Here is an 18817-nt window from a genome sequence, read left to right as displayed (position 1 = left end):
TTAGATTGTATAGCTGTTTATATTTTTTTTTCTTGATTGGCTGTGAGAAAATACACAGTCTCTAAAAAGCGCTTCACATTTTCAAACCTTTTCTCAAAACTGATCACCTGCCAATTGTTTAGTTTCTATTTACATTCTTTTGTTTTCATTCATCTTTTGTACCCTAATATTTCTGGTTCGTTTTGATGAAAATATTTTCTTCTTCTATTATTAATGGGTTGCTAAAGGTGTTATTTTTATGACGTACTCCCAATAAATAACTAGTTACTTTTTCTATTTTTATAGAAGGGAAGGTCCATTTGTGACTTGCTGTACTTTACATTGTGCAACAGCGCCCTCTGCTGTTCATTTTCCCTTTTGCGCAACAATGAAGTTGTGTGTATTTTAGTGTAGGCCAGCCTCCAAAGCTTGCAACGTGCGCATTGGCTGTAGTAAAAGTCAGCTCTCACTTGCCCTGGCTCTCGCCTGCTCTTATTTGGTTTGCTCCAAACGCGTGAGTGACCGCGTGGCGATTCCAAAGTGACCAGACGCAACTCAAGTTATCAAGAAAAAACGAATTGAAACGTCCTTCGGGCGAGAAGGACAAGTTTTCAGGAGAAGTACAATTGTCATAATAATAAGAATTGAAAGAAAAGCAAGATCAGGATCGTTTTGTCACTTGAGTGCGTCGTTGGAGCGTGCTGTCAATCATGGTAATTTCCACACACACGCACTCTCTCTCATACGCACTTGAAAATATGATGCTACTGCCTTCTCTTGCTCTCATGATGTTCTTGTTGTGGTTGACCAAGCGACCAAAGCTGCATACCATTACCAGATACAATTTGTGGGAATAGAACATGCTGTTCTGGAAATACTTCTACTGGTGCAATCATGTTTGGAATATTATACGTGTACCGTGTTCATACGAAATGGTTCTCAATTTTTTTACATCAAGTACTACCTCTCGAAATACTTAGGCACCACTTTTAAAACACTAACCTTTTCATCATTAAGCCACATAACATTATGCGCAGTAATGATCAATATAAGTATATTGTTCATAAATTACATTTAAAAATGCCACTTAAACTGTATTCAACAAATTGTTCTTTGAATTAAAAAAAAAAAGTAAATATAATTAAACTTGACGACAAAGTGAGAACACACGATCCTTGCTTAAATCTCTGTGAGAATTCCAGCAGTGATTCTCTCCAGTGGTCTGAAAATCGTTACGTATTTATGTCATCTACCTGTGATAGCAAAAAAAAAAAATGCTCTTCCACTAGAAGGTACAATTTAGCATTTATTCATTTTTTTTGTTTATTTTCCCCCCACTCTATTGGTGTCTAACTGCACTGCATCATACGAAGCGGTGCCAATATTGTGCCACTCTAAATAAAGTAACATTGGCAACAAGCCTCAGTATGATTCAGCGCAATTTCTCTTCCACGGAGCAAACCACAATAACATTCTTCAGTGCTTTAAAATCCAGCTCCGGATTCACGTTGTATTTTGATGTTCTTCCACAATGTTGTGCACTTAGCGCGGAGCATGGTGACATAAGTCATTTGCCCTCTTCTTTGTTCCTGGGTGCCCGTGACATTAGAAGGCCGAAGACAAGTCCGTAAAAGCACACATAGGTGTGACAATGGCTGCAACAGTCGGAATGCCTTTAAATGACGTGTTAGCTGTGCAAAAGCACATTTGTATCATTTTTTATTTGGACAGTGCTGAGCAGCACAATGACAAATTGCCATAATGTCTCAATACAGTCATTTGAAGGTTAGTGAAATACAGTTTAGTTCCTGGCCACGTGCACCCCTTCCCCTTTTACACCTCGGCAACACCCACAGCCTTGACCAATGTCATGCTAGCATCCATTTTAAGAGTTGAGGGCTCATAATTCTCCAAATAGCCTCTGGATGTGAAGTGTTTGAACTCTTTCCAGTCAACTTGTACAGCCTCCGAGTTCTTACATGCTCATATAATTTGGTGTTTATTTATTTTGGATGGCAAAGTCACATTTCATGCTCCTATACGCCAGTCAAATAATATCCTGCTGCAAAGGCGATATTTGAGATGGGCCTCCGAATCGAATCCCCTCCCTCCCTCCCTCCCTCCCTGCTTTTTTTTCACATGCCAGATGACGGGTGGGCGGCGAGAACGAGAGCTCCACACACGCACACGTGATGCTGTGATAACCAAAACAAGGCCCCTTAGATGAGCTGACAGACTTTTAAACAAATGCAGTAAACCCCCACATATCACGGCTATACGTTCCGAACAAATTTGCACTCTAGAGAGAGACACTTTTTGATATAGTTGGACTCATCTCCACACTTTAGGTAAAGAAACGCATTGAAACGGAGCTACTGATGATGAGCCACGTGATAGTAAAGAAACGTTCTACTTGTTGACTTCTCTTCTCTATCCCAAGACGCTGAATGAAGACGAGGATGGCGCATGGCTGACTGAGAGTCAGTCTCAAATGGCCCTCAGTTCCGACGCCAACGAAGCCAGCGATGGAGACAGGCCAGCCTGGGATTCCAAGATCCAGTACGTGTTGGCCCAGGTGGGCTTTAGTGTTGGCTTGGGGAACGTGTGGAGGTTCCCCTATCTGTGCCATCAGAACGGTGGCGGTGGGTATTTCATTTTGTCAAACATATCTTGGAGCATTTCTTTTGCTGTCTGCGATTGTGCGAATGCAAAATGGCCGCCTCATCCTGGCGCTTGTTTGCCTTGGGTTAAAATGTCTGCCAATGGTCTCTATTTGAAGAGCGATGTGCTTTGGTAGCTCTAAAAGTAATGGCCACTTCTTTTCTTTTCTTCCCTCGCAAGGGGCCTTCATGCTGTTGTATGTTTTTCTTCTGGCTGTGGTTGGCGTTCCCCTCTTCTTCATGGAGTTGGCAGCCGGACAGAGCATCCGGCAAGGAAGCATCGGCGTGTGGAAGCACATTTCCCCCAAACTGGCCGGCATCGGCTACTCCAGCTGCTTGGTGAGAATTTATGGAAGTGTGGGCCTCTTTCCGTCGTGCAAAGTATGTTTGGCTTCAGTGATATTGACGAGTCGGACTTCTGTTTTTGTTTTGGGTTTTTTCCTGGAAAAGCCTCCACTCAAGGCTTTCTCATGGACAATCTGTGTGTAAAACGTCAAGAGGCCGCTGAGTGGTTGTAACCTGAGAAGTGTTGCGTAACAGTTTCTCCCACTGGCACTGAGCGCGAACAAGAACATATCACAAAAGCACAAAAACATGGCTTTGGGAAATGGGGGTGTAGCATTGGCAGAGCTAGAGGGGGGCCACGGGGGCATTGCCCCCCCCCGAAATATGCTTGGCCTCCCAGATTTTTTAGGGAATTCCCCCCGTCCCTAGCTTTTCCAGCTGAGAGTGGAATTTGTATATCCGCTGTAAGTACCTACATGTGATCTATGACATCATTTTCTCCTCAGGTTTGTTTTTATGTGGCTCTGTACTACAATGTGATTATTGCATGGAGCCTTTTCTACTTGGGCAACTCCTTCCAGTATCCTCTACCGTGGGAGAACTGTCCCATCGATGAGGCCACTAATGCCACAGGTAGACCGGATTGTGTCTGCTTAGACCAGAAATGCAATTTGATATTTGCTATAAGCCTCGTCTGCTCTCATCCGCAGTGAGAGAATGCGCAGAGAGTTCGGCGACATCCTATTTCTGGTTTCGGAAAGCTCTGAACATCACAAATTCCATCGAGGAATCGGGAGAGTTTAATTCCGTCATGACGGGCTGCTTATTAGCCGCGTGGAGCATCGTCTCCTTGGCCATGATTAAAGGCATCAAGTCATCTGCAAAGGTGAAGAGCACACATTTTATTTTGTTGACCTTTTGTGTTGCAAATATATCTTATGTGCTTTTCTGTGTCCCTTGTGCCAACAATCCTCTGCCCTGCCCTGCATCATCAGATTAAAATGGTTTAATGTTCCCAATTTCAGGTGATGTACTTCTCCTCGGTCTTTCCCTATGTGGTGCTCTTCATTTTCCTCATCAGAGGCGTGACATTGGATGGAGCAATAGAAGGAATCACGTATATGTTTTATCCCAGAGTAAGCACGCTTTTTCATATTCCGTTTGCTTCACTGGAAATGAAATGAGACGGAGTTTTTTTTTCTCAGCTGGAGATTTGGGGGAACATGCAAGTATGGCGGCAGGCTGCTACTCAAGTGTTTTTTGCCCTGGGATTGGGCTACGGCTCCGTCATTGCGTATTCCTCCTACAATCCGGTCCAAAATAACTGCCACAGAGACGCTCTGATGGTGTCGGCCATTAACTTCATGACGTCCGTCCTGGCCTCGCTGGTTGTTTTTGTCATCCTGGGTTTCCGGGCCAAGAACATCGCCAAGGACTGCGTGGCTGAGTATGGATCAAAGTTTGATTGCATTGTTGGGGGGAAAAAAAAAATCTTATGTGAAGTCTGTTTTTTTTTTTTTTGCAGAAACGTTGGCCTCCTAAGCAACATGTGGATCCAGGAGGACCAGCACGGCTGGCCGAGGTTCAACGTGAGCGAGCCGACCTCCGTGTCTGTATCGGACTACAGAGAGTGGTACGGCCACTATGGATCCTCCATGGGTCTCAACGTAACCGACTGCAATCTGGAGGAGGAGATGAAAAAGGTGAGCGGGAATTTACAACAACAACAAAAAATTCAATAAGTGACTTGGTGGACTGCGACAACTAACAAGGAATCGCAGTTTCCAGAAATGGGTCAAATGCATCGTGTAGCGTAGCAAGATGAAACCTGACATGTTGTCTTGGGTGAAGGTTTCCAGGAAAGATGGAAGCAAGCTGTGTTCGAAACGAAATAAACAGCGGCTTTTCCATTCAGCCTTTATCATTTATGATCATAAATGTAAACTTTCCATAGAGGAACCCGCTGAGTAGTCTTGAGGCTAAATATGAAAAGTGTATTTTCCAGCGTGGAAACTATGCGGTGATCGCCTCTGTTGCATTTCAGATCAAATATTTATGAACATCACTTGACTTTTATCGAATGTTCTCGCTCAGGGAGTGGAAGGCACAGGCTTGGCTTTCATAGCGTTCACTGAGGTGATGGCTCTGTTCCCAGCCAGTCCCTTTTGGTCAGCCCTATTCTTCCTCATGCTGCTCAACTTGGGCATGAGCACCATGTTTGGGACCATGCAGGGAATTCTCACGCCTCTCATGGACAATTTTCAGCTGCTGGGACGCCACCGCACCTTACTCACTGGTACGCCAGTCCAATGGAATGACAATAGGGCATGTTTTGGTTGGTCCAGGTGTCAGTGTTTGCCTTTGTTTTTCCAGTGTGCAGCTGTGCTTTGGGATTCCTGCTAGGACTTCTGTTCACTCAGAGATCGGGGAACTACTTTGTGGCCATGTTTGACGACTACTCGGCCACGCTGCCTTTAGTCATTGTTGTCATCTTTGAAACCATCAGCGTCTCTTGGGTTTATGGCACTGATCGGTTAGTAATGAAGAACTTTTCTTTTGTCACTATGCACTGATTGAATGCATTGTCAACATTGCAGATGTTAGTCCTTCCGAAAATGCCCAAAAATAATTTGAATATTTTCTTCAATTTTACAACTACAATTTATTTATTTATTTATTTATTTATTTATTTACTTCTTTATTTATTTATTTATTTATTTATTTATTTGTGAGGGTCCATACATAGATTATCTTCTAATTGTGGTGGCACTGCATTGCAGCTTCCTTGACGATATTGAAGACATGCTGAAATGGCGCCCTCCAGTGGTGTACAAATATCTTTGGAAATATGTGTGTTTACTGGCCATGATTGGTCTTCTGGCTGCCAGTTTATTGAGAATGGTCTTCAAAGGGCCCACATACACCGCCTGGAATGAAAGCACGGTAAGTATTTATTTGAGTTGATAGCGCACAATGTTCATTTTATTTTTTGATTGACAGCATTTACGTATGTGGTCCATAAATAAGGATATGTGTCTTTCTCTGGACAGGCCTCTGAGATGACTTTGGAATACCCGAGCTGGGCTCTGGCTATGATCGTGTTGCTCATCGTCTTTGCCAGCCTGCCGGTACCCATCGGATACGTATATTCGACACTGCAGAACCGCAGGCTTCTTGGCGCCGACCCCGTGGAGGGCGATGGCAAGGAGGTCAACCGTGACTTATACATCAAGTGCAGCTCCGTCGAACAGCTGGATTTCAACTCCCACCAAGCAGCCACAGAAGAAGACGCCGTCTGTCCCAGGACGACGTTCCTGCCGGTGGGCAGCGAACACTACCACCTCTTGCCCCAGCAGGAGGATGAGGAGGAGGACGGGGAGGAGCAGGACACGGGAGTGTGAGGATATGAGGGCCCGTCAGGGTCGAAGAAAGTTTTCAAGTGTAGGTCTTCGGCGAGCGAAGAAGCGAGACATGCGCGCATGACTAGCATGCTGCCTTAAAAGACAATTAAAGGAGCTGCTATGACCGGCCATGATTGTGACCACCCACACTACAGCGCAGCACTCCCTCTCTCAGGTCTGGCGGCCTGCATCTGTGAAATGACCAACATTGGGTCAAAGCCACCTCCTATTCCTCTTGTTGAAGTTTTATTGAACATTTTTATTTGGTAAGAGTGATCTTGATCATGTCTGGGGCGATGTGCATGGCAGTTTATACTTGTAGACGTAATAACTTGAGTGCAAATGAATTTCTTACGTTTCACCTCCTATGTTTATAGTGTAAATTTAATTATTCCTGTTGTATAGATGTAGATTTTATTAAACAATCTTGAATTGAAGAATTCTTTATATACTAATTGTTGTTTTTCTATTAAGAAAAAAACCTGCAAATTTTCAAGTACTACATATGATATTTTTTTATTAATTTAATCATTTTGAATTGACCTATACTACATTTAGCTTTATTTATTCTCAGTATGTGATCATTTCGCTTTATTTATTGTCAGTATGAGCACTTGCATCCAGGTAGGTATTGTAAAAAATGACGGTAAAATAAATGTTTTCATTTTAAGAGCAATTTTAGTCTGTACTTTTTTTTTCTTTTTTTTTTACTTGTGGGGTTGAATCGCTTTTCTACTTTTTCTAGACCCTTTTTTTTTTCTTTTTGCAAAATGGCTGTATGAATGCTGTAATTTATACTATACTGTGTTAATATGATTTAGCCACGTCTAAATCACTACAGTCCACTCAGATGATTGTGCCTCCCTTCTCACCACGAGAGCGAGCGGGCGGGCGAGCGAGCGAGCAGGCGGCCATGTGCGCGTGTTCTGTGCGCGTTCACGTGAGAGGAGCACACGGGCCGGCTGAGCAGCAAGAAGGATGGAGGTCCGACCTGACAGGTTCAAAGCGGTCGCGGCCAAAACTCTAGGCAGAATTAACAGGTACTTGATTTCATTTTTTACCCATTTGTGTAAATCCTTGTAAGGTTCGACTTCATGAAGAGCAAATTTGACCAAGCGAGGGAGTTTCAAGCACTCCAGTGTTTCTTTATAATGGCGACAAAAGTTCGTTTCTGACCCATTTAACCATTAAAATGCGAAGACGGTTAAGTTTTTAAGATGCATACCTCGTGGGGAAAAGATGCAGATAACGTTAAAAAGTCCAATTCATTTAGTGCAGCGCATGCAATGCCAACAGAGTGTCAATGAAAGTGGCGAAATTGGGTTTGGTTGGTCCAAAAATGCATGCAAAATTGACTTTATTCAGAGAGAAATTCTACAAAAAACACTTTCAGTGGTATTGCCCCCTCCACCCACCAGTTTTAAGTATTTATAGTGCGTGCCTTCTACCTCTCGCTAAGACGAAGAAAGAAAAAAAAGAACTCTCGCTAAGACGATCATGTCCTATCAAAAACCGAATAAAAATTACAGATAAATTGGTCATGTTGGTCTTGTTCCTAAAAAAAAAAAAAAATAATACATGTCTGTTTTATATTAAAAGCACATCATCAAATTGCGACTTCACCATAATGCAGACAGGTGTGTGGATAATATCAGAAATGTATGTCACTAATAAAAAAATAAACAATGTAGCTCCCCGAAACATTGATATGTGTCAAAACAAAATTGTGATGCTGTATGGACAATATTGGAAGATATTAGATCATAATAAAAAAAAGATGAGAATCAATGATAGCGTCTGGTGCAATAACCTTTGCTTTAAGCTTCCGTTCTCTTAGGATTTGAGGTAGCGAGCGAGCAAACGTATAAATCCCGTCCTGAAATAGCCTGTTTTTCAGTCCAGATGTTGAGCCACGCAAATCCCTAAACTCTCCCCTCCCACTTGCGCCATCCTCGCCCATGTCACTTCCTCCGGCCGCTCCCTCCTCGTCCGTCCATTCATCCATTGAGACAACTTTCATTCTATCGCACTTGCAGATTAACAGACATGCACATTGAAGGCGTATCTTTCGGTCCAAATAGGCGACACGCAAGGCAAATCTTTGTATGCACGCTTTCTGGATGTGTGTGTTTTGTGACGAGGGCCTGCCTGCCTTGCTGGAGTTGGAGCAATCTCACCAGCTCACAGACAAAAGCGTGATCTCTCCATGATGAAAGCAGCCAGAAGTTCATTTATTATTTAAACATCTTCTCCATCAGAATGCATCTCCTGTTTCTATATTCAACTCCACTAGGTAAGCACAAACAGCAGCGCTGTAAGGTCAAATGTACTTCACACTTTGGACATAACATGACCAAGCATGCGCCAAAAATGCTTTGGTTTGATGTAAAAGGCACGTATCGTGTTAAGAAAGTTGCCAACAAGGCCCTGTGGATTGGCTCCGCAAGGAGAGGTTAGTCACGGCAATGCAGAAAGTAGCAGGTAATCCATTTTTAATCCAGTTTACAGCCACCAGAGTGCTACAATTTCCTTTATGATGCACAGTGGATCAGCGCCATCGTGGCTTTGCGAAAATGTTCATTTGATGCAGCGAAATTCAAATTTTTCAATCAAAGCTTTGTACAGAATTTTGCATGAGATTGTGCAAGTTTGTTGGATGGGTGTATAACTGAAATGAAGATTTGGGATGGAAGAATACAGTCCATATGTGTATGTTGGTGGGCTAGTGACAGGAGGGGAAGAGTGGTGTGACAGGATGAGCAAGGGGAGGGTGTCTCCCTGGGTGACACTTTCCCCACCGAGACCCAATCTGTTCACTTCAGGGAGCGCGCATGGCTCACGGAAGGAGCGCCAGTCAAACCGCAACTATGGAAAAAAAAAAAGGCAAAATAAATTCCTAGACGCGCTTTGAGTGTGAAACCAAACCAAGTTTAGATTGAGAACAATGCACAATCAATTGCAGCACAGGGCAACTAATGAGCAAGGCGTCTGCTGTTATATAATATATTTGCTGTCAGCCTTCCTGACTCTCTCTCTCTCTCTCTCTCTCTCTCTCTCTCTCTCTCTCTCTCTCTCTCTCTCTCTCTCTCTCTCTCTCTCTCTCCCCCCATCATCCTCTTATGAGAGGATTACAGAGAACACTCAGTGAATTTGTGATTTAATATACAGGAGAACAAAGGTCATAGGTCATCGGCCAACATGTGTGTCATGGTCGCCGTTGTAAAATGTCGCAGCGCAATGACGTCGTCAGAAGTTGAAGTTTGAAAGTGAGCGTGCAAAGACTTCCTTCCGGTGCTGGAGTGGCCAGCCAGCCAGCCAGCGGACGAGCGGAATCCCTCCAGGCGCTTGCTGTTGTTGTAATTATGATATTCCAAAAGGCCCGAGGTCACAGGCCTCCTACCTTGCTCATTAGTTGCGACCAGCTGAGAGCTAGTAGAAGCAGCTCCTGTCTCTTTGTTAACTTGACTCCGTAAAGACTGCAGCTATTTTCTTTTCTTTTTTTACCCTTTCCAATCCGGGAACATTTTGTGTTCTTTTGGCCTTGGAAATGTTCTCACATTGTAAAAGCTGTCCACAAAATGTGACGTATTGTTCCCGTCTTCACGAGTTGTTTTGGAACATTTTTCTGACCACACTTTAGTGTGAAGCAGCTGTAATTAAGAGTAGTTTTAGCTGTGGGCTAGCCTCGTTAGCTGGTAGCATATGTGGAAGTGTCAGGGTGCAATCTGTCCCAGCGTCTAATGAGGATGCTTCCGCTGCGCTTAAGTCGGATTTCAGGAGACCACTCTGCTCGTTGTTTATACAATTGGAATCTATCTGTAGAAACAATGGATATTAAGTATTAAATATATTAAACTGGGGATGTTCGATATCACTTTTCTTCAGACCAATACCAGTATGAATTATAAATTGTCACCGATACTAAGTACCAATAACGTTAGTACTTTTGATGAAAAAAAAATTCCCCAAAAAACAATGACAGAAAATTTGATCAAATTTTAAATATTTGCTGCACACAAATTCTAAAAGTGAGGCCACAATGCAGTGGTCATAGGGTAAGCACGCCCTGCGCGACTTTGCTACTCCATATTCATTTCCGGAAGTAAATCATTTTTATAATCCTAATCTCAATGTTGTGACAGATTAAGAGGTAGAGCCAGAGCGAGTAAGAGGGAGGACGCACATGTAGATAATCTCCTACAAAATCTAAAATGCTGCTTTTACAAAGTATAATATAATTCACACTTCTTTCATTTTTATGTATACGCTACATTTGAACCAAAAGTGATGCTGAGCCTGCAGTGAGGTGGGGGGGTAACTGCAGATGTTAGTAAGAACAGGACAGACAGCCATGCAGGCAGATGGATGCATAGTGACACATTACAGTATAAAAAGCTACGCTGAATTATTTATCTCATCCAAAAACGCATCAATAATGAACCAGCGTCAGTGTGACTAGCCCCATGTTGTGTGTGTGTGTGTGAGAATCACGCGGCAGTGCTGAGTGCATAAAAGATCTGAATCACCTTCTACCATTTATTGTTTCTCATGTAAAGAATAAGCACCAAAATGTGAACATGTCGTTGTGACGACCGCACTCGTTTCTATACATCGCCGTCCAGCTCACTGACTAACTGGATCAAGCTTAATGGAGAGTGGGCATGTGACACACACAAGTGTGCTCAATATGGATGCACATATATGCTAAAAAAGAAAATGCAGCCATTAAAAAAAACAAAAATACACCAGGATTTGGATAACATAAAATTGTGCTTTTTATTTCCACAAGGCTTCCTGGTGAATCAGTTGACAAGTCAGCAACAAATTTATTTTTATTTCAAATGTATACCAAAAAGAAGAAGGAGGAAAGAAAAGAAAAGAATAAAATAAAAAAATAATAAGCTTTCCAATCAATGGTCTCAGGTTGATTGACAAGCAGCAGCCCAATGGAGAAACCATTGAGCTGTCCGCCGAGGGCCGTCCAGAGCTGGTTCAGGAGAAGGAGCTGCCGGTGGTGGACTGTACCTGCTTCGGCTTACCCAGACGCTACATCATCGCCATCTTGTCCGGCCTGGGCTTCTGCATCTCCTTCGGCATCCGCTGCAATCTGGGCGTGGCCATTGTGAGCATGGTCAACGACCACACCGTCTACAAAGGCAACAAGGAAGTGCTTGTGGTAAGCCATGGCTATTTTCATTTTTGGACATTTCTCAACAAGCAAAAGTAGCATCAGTCATTGTTTACGAGTGTCAAAGGTCATTATGACTTCTCCTCAGGCTGCGCAGTTCACTTGGGATCCAGAGACGGTGGGCATGATCCACGGCTCCTTCTTCTGGGGCTACATTGTCACGCAGATCCCCGGAGGTTTTATATGTCAGAAATTTGCAGCCAACAGGTGATTTCATTTCATTTCATCCATCCGTGACGATGAACTGTTGAAAATAATTGTTTCTTTCTGTTCAAGAGTGTTCGGCTTTGCCATCGTGGCCACGTCCACCCTCAACATGCTGATCCCGTCTGCCGCTCGCTGCCATTACAGCTGCGTCATACTGGTCAGAATATGTCAAGGCCTTGTTGAGGTAGCGTCCAGTCCATCCTGTGGAAGATGGTATGAAAGGTGGCTGGAGCTTCCTCCCCTGACCGCTTTATATCCCGCAGGGTGTGTCGTACCCGGCTTGCCACGGCATTTGGGCAAAGTGGGCTCCTCCGCTGGAGAGAAGTCGATTAGCCACCACGGCCTTTTGTGGTACGTTTCTCTTCATTCATGTTCCGTACTGATACATTTGTAACCTCTGTCTGAAAATAACTCGTTGCTCTTGTAGGATCGTACGCCGGGGCTGTTGTGGCCATGCCTTTAGCTGGGATACTGGTGCAATACACTGGGTGGCCTTCTGTATTCTACGTCTATGGTGAGCAAGAAACAATGATCTGCTAACGTATGTCCAAGGTGGCCTGGTTAGGATTAATAACTCATTCGACGTCTATATCCGTCAATGAGTTGATCCGTTTCAATTTCTTACATGACTTTCGAACTCTTCCAGGCAGCTTTGGAATATTCTGGTACTTGTTCTGGGTCCTGGTGTCCTACGAGAGTCCAGCTGCCCATCCCACCATCACACCAGAGGAGAGGAAGTACATTGAAGAAGCCATCGGAGAGTCGGCGTCGTTTCTCAACCCACTTCACGTGTGTCTTTGCCGACACTTTGGTCGAAAAACAATACGGGTGGACACAATCTCATGTGCTTTATTGTCATTGGTGGCAGAAATTTAAGACGCCCTGGAAACAGTTCTTCACCTCCATGCCTGTCTACGCCATCATTGTGGCCAACTTCTGCAGGAGCTGGACCTTCTACCTGCTGCTCATTAGCCAGCCGGCCTACTTCGAAGAAGTCTTTGGCTTTGAGATCAGCAAGGTACGGGCCCTGAGCATAATGGATGATTATTGTCACTTTTGTGCCTTTTCCTTTATCAGGTGGGCATGGTGTCAGCTTTGCCCCATCTAGTGATGACCATCATCGTTCCAGTGGGAGGCCAGCTGGCGGACTACCTTCGAACCCACAACCTGATGACCACCACCAACGTCAGGAAACTCATGAACTGCGGAGGTGAACATTTACATTTTCTCTCCAAATATGTTTTTAGTGTTGAATGTTTTGTTACTATGGTTACAGGTTTTGGTATGGAGGCCACCCTCCTACTAGTGGTGGGATATTCTCACACAAAAGGCATCGCCATCTCCTTCCTGGTGCTTGCCGTTGGCTTTAGCGGCTTTGCTATCTCAGGTACGAGAGAGATGACCTCTGCGTTCCGTGTAAATGCTGGTGTTGAATTTTTCTTTTCTTTTGTGCCATTCAGGTTTTAATGTCAATCACTTGGACATTGCGCCTCGATACGCCAGCATATTAATGGGCATTTCAAACGGGGTGGGAACATTGTCTGGAATGGTGTGTCCTCTTATCGTGGGAGCCATGACCAAACATAAGGTAAACAAAATGCGAGGCTTGGAAGGAAAATAGCAAGATTGGAAAGGGATTTTTTTCTTTTCTTCATTTCAGACACGCGACGAGTGGCAGTACGTCTTCCTTATAGCGTCGCTGGTTCACTATGGAGGAGTTGTTTTCTACGGTAAGTGCCTGCAAAATAAAATAAAAAAAAACGGGTGCCTGCAAAGTAAAAAAAAATGCTCTTCAAAATATGCATTTCTTGTTCCTCTCAGGACTCTTTGCATCTGGAGAAAAGCAACCCTGGGCCGACATCGAAGACACCAGCCAGGAGAAGTGCGGCATCATCGACGAAGACGAGCTGGCCAACGAGACGGAGGAGCTCTACCGCACCGGCGCCGGCCAATACGGGGCCATGAGCCAACAACAGGTGGTCGGTTCAAACGGAGGAGGCGGGGCCGGAGGAGGCGGGCCCGGATGGGTGTCGGACTGGGATAAATCTGAAGAGTACGTGCAGCCGCCTGGACACAACTCGTACAAGTGCAGCGGAGTCGAGGAGCCGAAGGTGACGTAGAAAAGAGATGGACCTAATACGAGCGTGTACCAAACTTGACAAAGAGCCAGAAAAGGAAGGGAAGAATGATTTTTTTCTTGTGTGGATTTGACAATATACATAAACACGTACACGATTCATATGCTCAGCTCATCCTCCCTGACGCACAGCTCGCTGTGATTGGTCCATTTCTCTCTCGACGAGGAAGTACGGCAACATCTCCCTTGTGTTGTATTTTGAGTCTAATGTTTAAGCTGCACTATTTTTTTTTCTCCAGGGAGCGCATGTAGAGGTTTGAAATAAGAATAATGTTCATTGTGGAACCCCCCCCACCCCCCTCCATGAAATCAATACATATTTGACACGTGGAGTCTAGATGAAGCTCACCTGTGTCTGACCTAACTAGGTCATGCCTATCTAGTCTCACGGGTCACTCATACCATGAGTAATCAGCCGACACTCGGGACTCTTTGTTTGATGTGGAGACAAGCACAGAGTGTTGTTAACTGTTTTGGCATCGAATGTACAAAATAGTCCAAACACGATGTGTGTGTCTGTGGGGGAGGGAGTGTTAAGTCTTCTTGTTCTCTTCCACTTTGTCATTCAGCGCTCTTTGTCTGATTCCTGGAAGGCAGCCATTTGAAATGTGTTGTTCCGTCAGTTGGGTACAGGTGCTGCTGATATGTTGTGCAGTGAGCATGTTGTAATGAGCACAGCGGTGCAAATCCCCCGTCATCCCTCAACTCCTTTAACACGCAAGGTGATTGTCTCATGATGTGAGCAGACTTCCATGCCATGCAGTGTGCACCATTTGGCAAACTCCAAAGTGACTGCGGCCGGCCGGCCGGCCGTCTAAAAGGAATTTGGACGCAGTGGCAGCTGGGTAATGGAGTCACAGCACCAGCACATAGACAGAGCCAAGACAGGAGGCGTGTTTACACGCGCGCACAAAACCCACGCACAAAGCTGCACTCTGCATGCATGCAACAGTTATTTATTTATTTTTTATTTGACTTTTGTTTTTTCAGGTCTGTTGTCAAATTTCTGATCTTGAAATTGTGATTTTGGAATGTTAAGGATTTATTTTGTTGTACAATTGAAATGTTGCGAAAAAGATGAATGATTATTCCAGTGAACATTTTCGGTTTTCAGTGTTGTATCGGTGTGTTTTTAATCCACTTTTCTTCTTTGTCTCAGTTTATGGCCGTTCCATTGTTGCTTTCCTCAATCTCAATGAAATGTGTTGAAACGTGATGGAAACTAAACAATTCAATCTTAAATATTTTAAGATGCAAAAAAAATGGATGTACAGAGGATGTATAATGTGAAATATCCTTGTCTATAATAAAACCTTAGCAGCTATTTTACAAGTGTCAGCAGTATGTTTTTTTTTTTAATTAGTCAATCTTTTTCAAAGATATAGGGTAATATAAGTGTCTCGTTTCTGTCTCTTTCGCTCGGGGCAGATGGAAACGGGATTATTGCTGCGATTTCATGCAAAGATTAGATAAAATAGCAGATGTACTCAGTGGGAGAACGCGGCAGCAACATGAACGTCACAATGCGGGATGGCGCGCGCGCGTGCGTATCGTGGGCGCTAGTTCCTTACTATGCCCACTAGAGGGCAGTAGACGTAAGAAAATTATAGTTTTATTGTATCATCCGCAAAAGACGTTTTTGATTTTGCTTGGTTATTTGTATGGTTATTTAAAAAAAATCCTACACATGGTCTTTTTTTGTCAAAGAAACAAAGCCTTACTATACATGGTCTTTTTCAAAGTTGTAAGTAAGTCATGTAAAATCATGTAAAGACTAAAGTTGCGTGTGATGTACATTTATAAAGCTGGGAAGCACCGGGAGCATGCAAATCTTCTTTACTGCGTTGTCAGCTGTTAGCCAATTAGCCAATTTTGACAAAGTACACGCGTCTACAAACAGGAGGGGATAATACTCAAGTGCGGTAAAACATTTCTATTTCGTTACTTGCCATGGTTGCATTACTGTCCCGTACATACCAATGACATTTTGGAGTAGGCGGGACTAATATTAAACCCTCCACTATGATTGGAGGAAATGAAAGTCTGCTGTAGAGTCCTCGTCCTATTGGTCGTTGAGCGTGAGCATTGACGCAATAATTGTGACTTTTCCAATGATTCGCAATGGAGCTTTTATGAGGTCTACATCAGATGTTGGCGTTTATTTACAACTTCAAGTTGCGGATGTGCTTAACCATTAGCCGGTCGTCCTAAATCTTCACTTTGCGTTTTGATGCTCAATCTGGGAAAACGCTCGAGGATTTAAAGTGGGGGGGTTTTGCGTGCAGTTTGAGGAAGGAAATTGTCCTCAAGCTATCGCTATGTAGCAAGCTAATGTCAGATACATCGATGCGCGAACTCCGGACCTGTGAACGCTATTCAAAAATCATTTACTAAGGTAAATAACACGGGGGGGATTTAATTCCATTAGCCAGCTAGCGTAGTGACGTAAATTAGAGGTGACATGTATGGACATGAGTGTTAAAGTTAAATCTGGGTCGCCATGTCACGGCGCTGTATCAGATGTTAGCAGCTATTTGCAGAAGCTGTCTGCTGTCAATTGCTTTGCTTTCGCCTCACTTTGCAGACATGACCGAGTACAAGCTTGTGGTGGTTGGTGCAGGAGGCGTGGGGAAGAGCGCTCTTACCATCCAGCTCATCCAGAATCACTTTGTGGATGAATACGATCCAACCATCGAGGTGGGACTTCCCTACCTGTGCCATCCATATCAGGCTCCTTTCCATGCGTGTGATTTAGTGCTGTGTGGATATCAATGTTCTCATTTCATGTATTGGTTATTAGACGATATGGCAAAAAACAAATGCACCGGGGTATCTGTCAACCATCAACTTATGTGCTACATCACAGTAGTAGTTGAGAATCACTTCTGTAAGGTACAAAGTCACAATGGCTAAAGCGTCCTTGTGTGCCGCAGGACTCGTACAGGAAGCAGGTGGTGATCGATGGAGAGACGTGTCTGTTGGACATCCTGGACACTGCGGGCCAGGAGGAGTACAGCGCCATGAGGGACCAATACATGAGGACGGGCGAAGGTTTCCTCTGCGTCTACGCCATCAACAATATCAAGTCGTTTGAGGACGTTCACCTATACAGGTATTTGTGACATCAAGACTCTTTTCAACCAGACGGCTTAGGTCAGGTCCAGTTGTCACATGACATCCCTGTTGTCACGTCAGCTACATGATGTATGCTAACGTGCTAAAGGAGCAACGACAAGTCTTTGAAAGTTTCCTGGCAGATTTTGGCCTTAGTTCTAAACCAAAGACACCAAAATAGAACAAAACCTTCACACTTTTGCAGCCATGCAGTCTTGTGATCCTTGAAATGAAGCTAATATAAAGTGTCTGAACTGTCATAGACGGGTTTGGATGTCATCTCGCTTTTTGGGTTATATTTGTACCAGTGATTCATTTCATTATTAAACATCCAAGGAAACGGTACAAAAGGATCTGACAGTAACACGTACTGTTAGATGATTGTGTATCACAATGTTGCTCATCTGACCACATAGAGAGAAATATGAGACTACTACTAACTCCGCTGTTGGCTCAAAAATACTGGCCGAGGAGGAAGAGCCTGTCGGGATGCAAATTTGAGATGATGTCATTCTCTTCCAGAGAGCAGATCAACAGAGTGAAGGACAGCGATAGCGTTCCCATGGTGCTGGTGGGCAACAAAAGTGACTTGAGCTCACGCTCTGTGGAAACGCGGCAAGCGCAGGAACTGGCCCGAAGCTACGGCGTGCCCTTTGTCGAGACCTCGGCCAAAACCAGACAGGTGTGCAGCAGTGAATTTTTATTTATTTTTTTTTTCTTCCCATGCATCTACATGAGCCTGACCCCGTTTTGCTTTTGTGCTCCTTGTAGGGAGTGGAGGAAGCATTCTATTCACTAGTAAGAGAAATCAGAAGATACAAGGAGACCAACCGCAGCAACAAGAAGAGCAAGAAGAACACTCAGAGGCGTTGCATGATATTATAGCACTTCTTCATACACACAAGCAAGCCCCTCCAATATGTCAGGTGGACCACCAGCTCTCCCGCGTTTATCCGTTCAATGCTGTGAATGTCCAGACCAAACTGTATTGTTCGCTAGGTTTTTACCAGCAGCATTCAATTTTTTTTTTTTTTTAAGAAAATAAACATTTCTCTGATTGACTTGTATGTGTGCTTCATGCGGCGTGTCGCTACACTTTGCACTGATGACTCATTTGGGCCAAATAGGCTGCGGTCCGGCCCTGCTGACATTTTGGACGCAAATACATCAAACTATTTCCTACTGATTTCATCTCTTGTGTTTGTTGAAATCATTTCCTTCCATGTCCCTCATTCCTTGGTTATCATCACATGTAGTGTCCTCCTTTTTTTAAGCCAATGAAATAGCATAACACACAGGTGTCAGACTCAAGGCGCGGGGGCCAGATACGGCCTGCCACATCATTTGATGTGGCCCGCAAAGACAAATTGTGCATCAAATTCGTGTCATTACTAGAATTGCAAATTGTCTTCACTTTTAATATATATATATTTTTAAATATTTGACCAATTTTTGCTCGTCTGATTTGAAAACGAGTTATTTGTCAGTTTGTTTTGTAGCTTTTACTGTATATAATATGAGGTGCTCATACATTGATTCGGGTTGACAGTCGTAAAGAAGCTATGACTACAATGCGGCCCACGAAAAAAATGAGTTTGACACCCCTGGAGGGTTAGGGTTTCAAAGTAGGGTTTCATACTAGCTTTAAACCCTAGTTTGAAACACTAACCCCAACACCAACCCTATACCTTGCCAAACAGTAACCTTGTACTGTGCAATACAGTAATCGGGTGTGCAGTGTTAATCTTTTAATCCTTTTGACTGAGATCCACAGACAGTTGTTTCAGAATCTCTGGTGGTCACTACTTGCAGATAAAGTAGCATTATTGACTTTTATAAAACACAG

At 43.8% G+C, this 18817-nt stretch overlaps 3 protein-coding genes across 3 annotated transcripts; all 3 read left to right on the top strand.

Annotated features, from left to right (window-relative positions):
- Nucleotides 1-2344: 2344 nt before the first annotated feature.
- On the top strand, nt 2345-7001 carry slc6a16a (solute carrier family 6 member 16a; the record flags this gene model as incomplete). The annotated part of the gene is made up of 11 exons (XM_037257359.1): nt 2345-2621; nt 2821-2978; nt 3431-3557; nt 3635-3810; nt 3950-4060; nt 4130-4371; nt 4450-4627; nt 5019-5220; nt 5298-5457; nt 5705-5867; nt 5975-7001. Coding segments are annotated over 11 exons (2145 nt in total), but the record flags the coding sequence as incomplete, so codon positions are not given.
- A 250-nt stretch (nt 7002-7251) lies between these two features.
- On the top strand, nt 7252-15184 carry slc17a7a (solute carrier family 17 member 7a). The gene is made up of 13 exons (XM_037255923.1): nt 7252-7365; nt 11249-11501; nt 11602-11720; nt 11790-11904; nt 11984-12071; nt 12148-12234; nt 12367-12509; nt 12589-12738; nt 12798-12930; nt 12997-13107; nt 13181-13308; nt 13381-13450; nt 13542-15184. Exons 1-13 carry the CDS (start codon nt 7304-7306, stop codon nt 13838-13840), a joined length of 1758 nt encoding a protein of 585 aa, XP_037111818.1. The 5' UTR covers nt 7252-7303; the 3' UTR covers nt 13841-15184.
- A 748-nt stretch (nt 15185-15932) lies between these two features.
- Nucleotides 15933-18032, top strand: zgc:55558. The gene is made up of 5 exons (XM_037256096.1): nt 15933-16252; nt 16442-16554; nt 16791-16969; nt 17494-17653; nt 17743-18032. Exons 2-5 carry the CDS (start codon nt 16444-16446, stop codon nt 17854-17856), a joined length of 564 nt encoding a protein of 187 aa, XP_037111991.1. The 5' UTR covers nt 15933-16252; nt 16442-16443; the 3' UTR covers nt 17857-18032.
- Nucleotides 18033-18817: the final 785 nt, after the last annotated feature.

This window comes from Syngnathus acus, chromosome 8, assembly GCF_901709675.1.
Source record: "Syngnathus acus chromosome 8, fSynAcu1.2, whole genome shotgun sequence".
Lineage (NCBI taxonomy): Eukaryota > Metazoa > Chordata > Actinopteri > Syngnathiformes > Syngnathidae > Syngnathus > Syngnathus acus.
This window is presented reverse-complemented; position numbering and strand designations above follow the sequence as displayed.

Bases quoted from the DNA above. Each gene is read 5' to 3' on its own strand.
- zgc:55558 (XM_037256096.1), top strand. From the start codon at position 16,444: ATGACCGAGTACAAGCTTGTGGTGGTTGGTGCAGGAGGCGTGGGGAAG. The intron at 16,555-16,790 runs GTGGGACTTCCC...TGTGTGCCGCAG, and splicing joins AATACGATCCAACCATCGAG to GACTCGTACAGGAAGCAGGT. The intron at 17,654-17,742 runs GTGTGCAGCAGT...TGCTCCTTGTAG, and splicing joins CCTCGGCCAAAACCAGACAG to GGAGTGGAGGAAGCATTCTA.
- slc17a7a (XM_037255923.1), top strand. From the start codon at position 7,304: ATGGAGGTCCGACCTGACAGGTTCAAAGCGGTCGCGGCCAAAACTCTA. The intron at 12,072-12,147 runs GTACGTTTCTCT...TTGCTCTTGTAG, and splicing joins AGCCACCACGGCCTTTTGTG to GATCGTACGCCGGGGCTGTT. The intron at 13,108-13,180 runs GTACGAGAGAGA...TGTGCCATTCAG, and splicing joins TAGCGGCTTTGCTATCTCAG to GTTTTAATGTCAATCACTTG.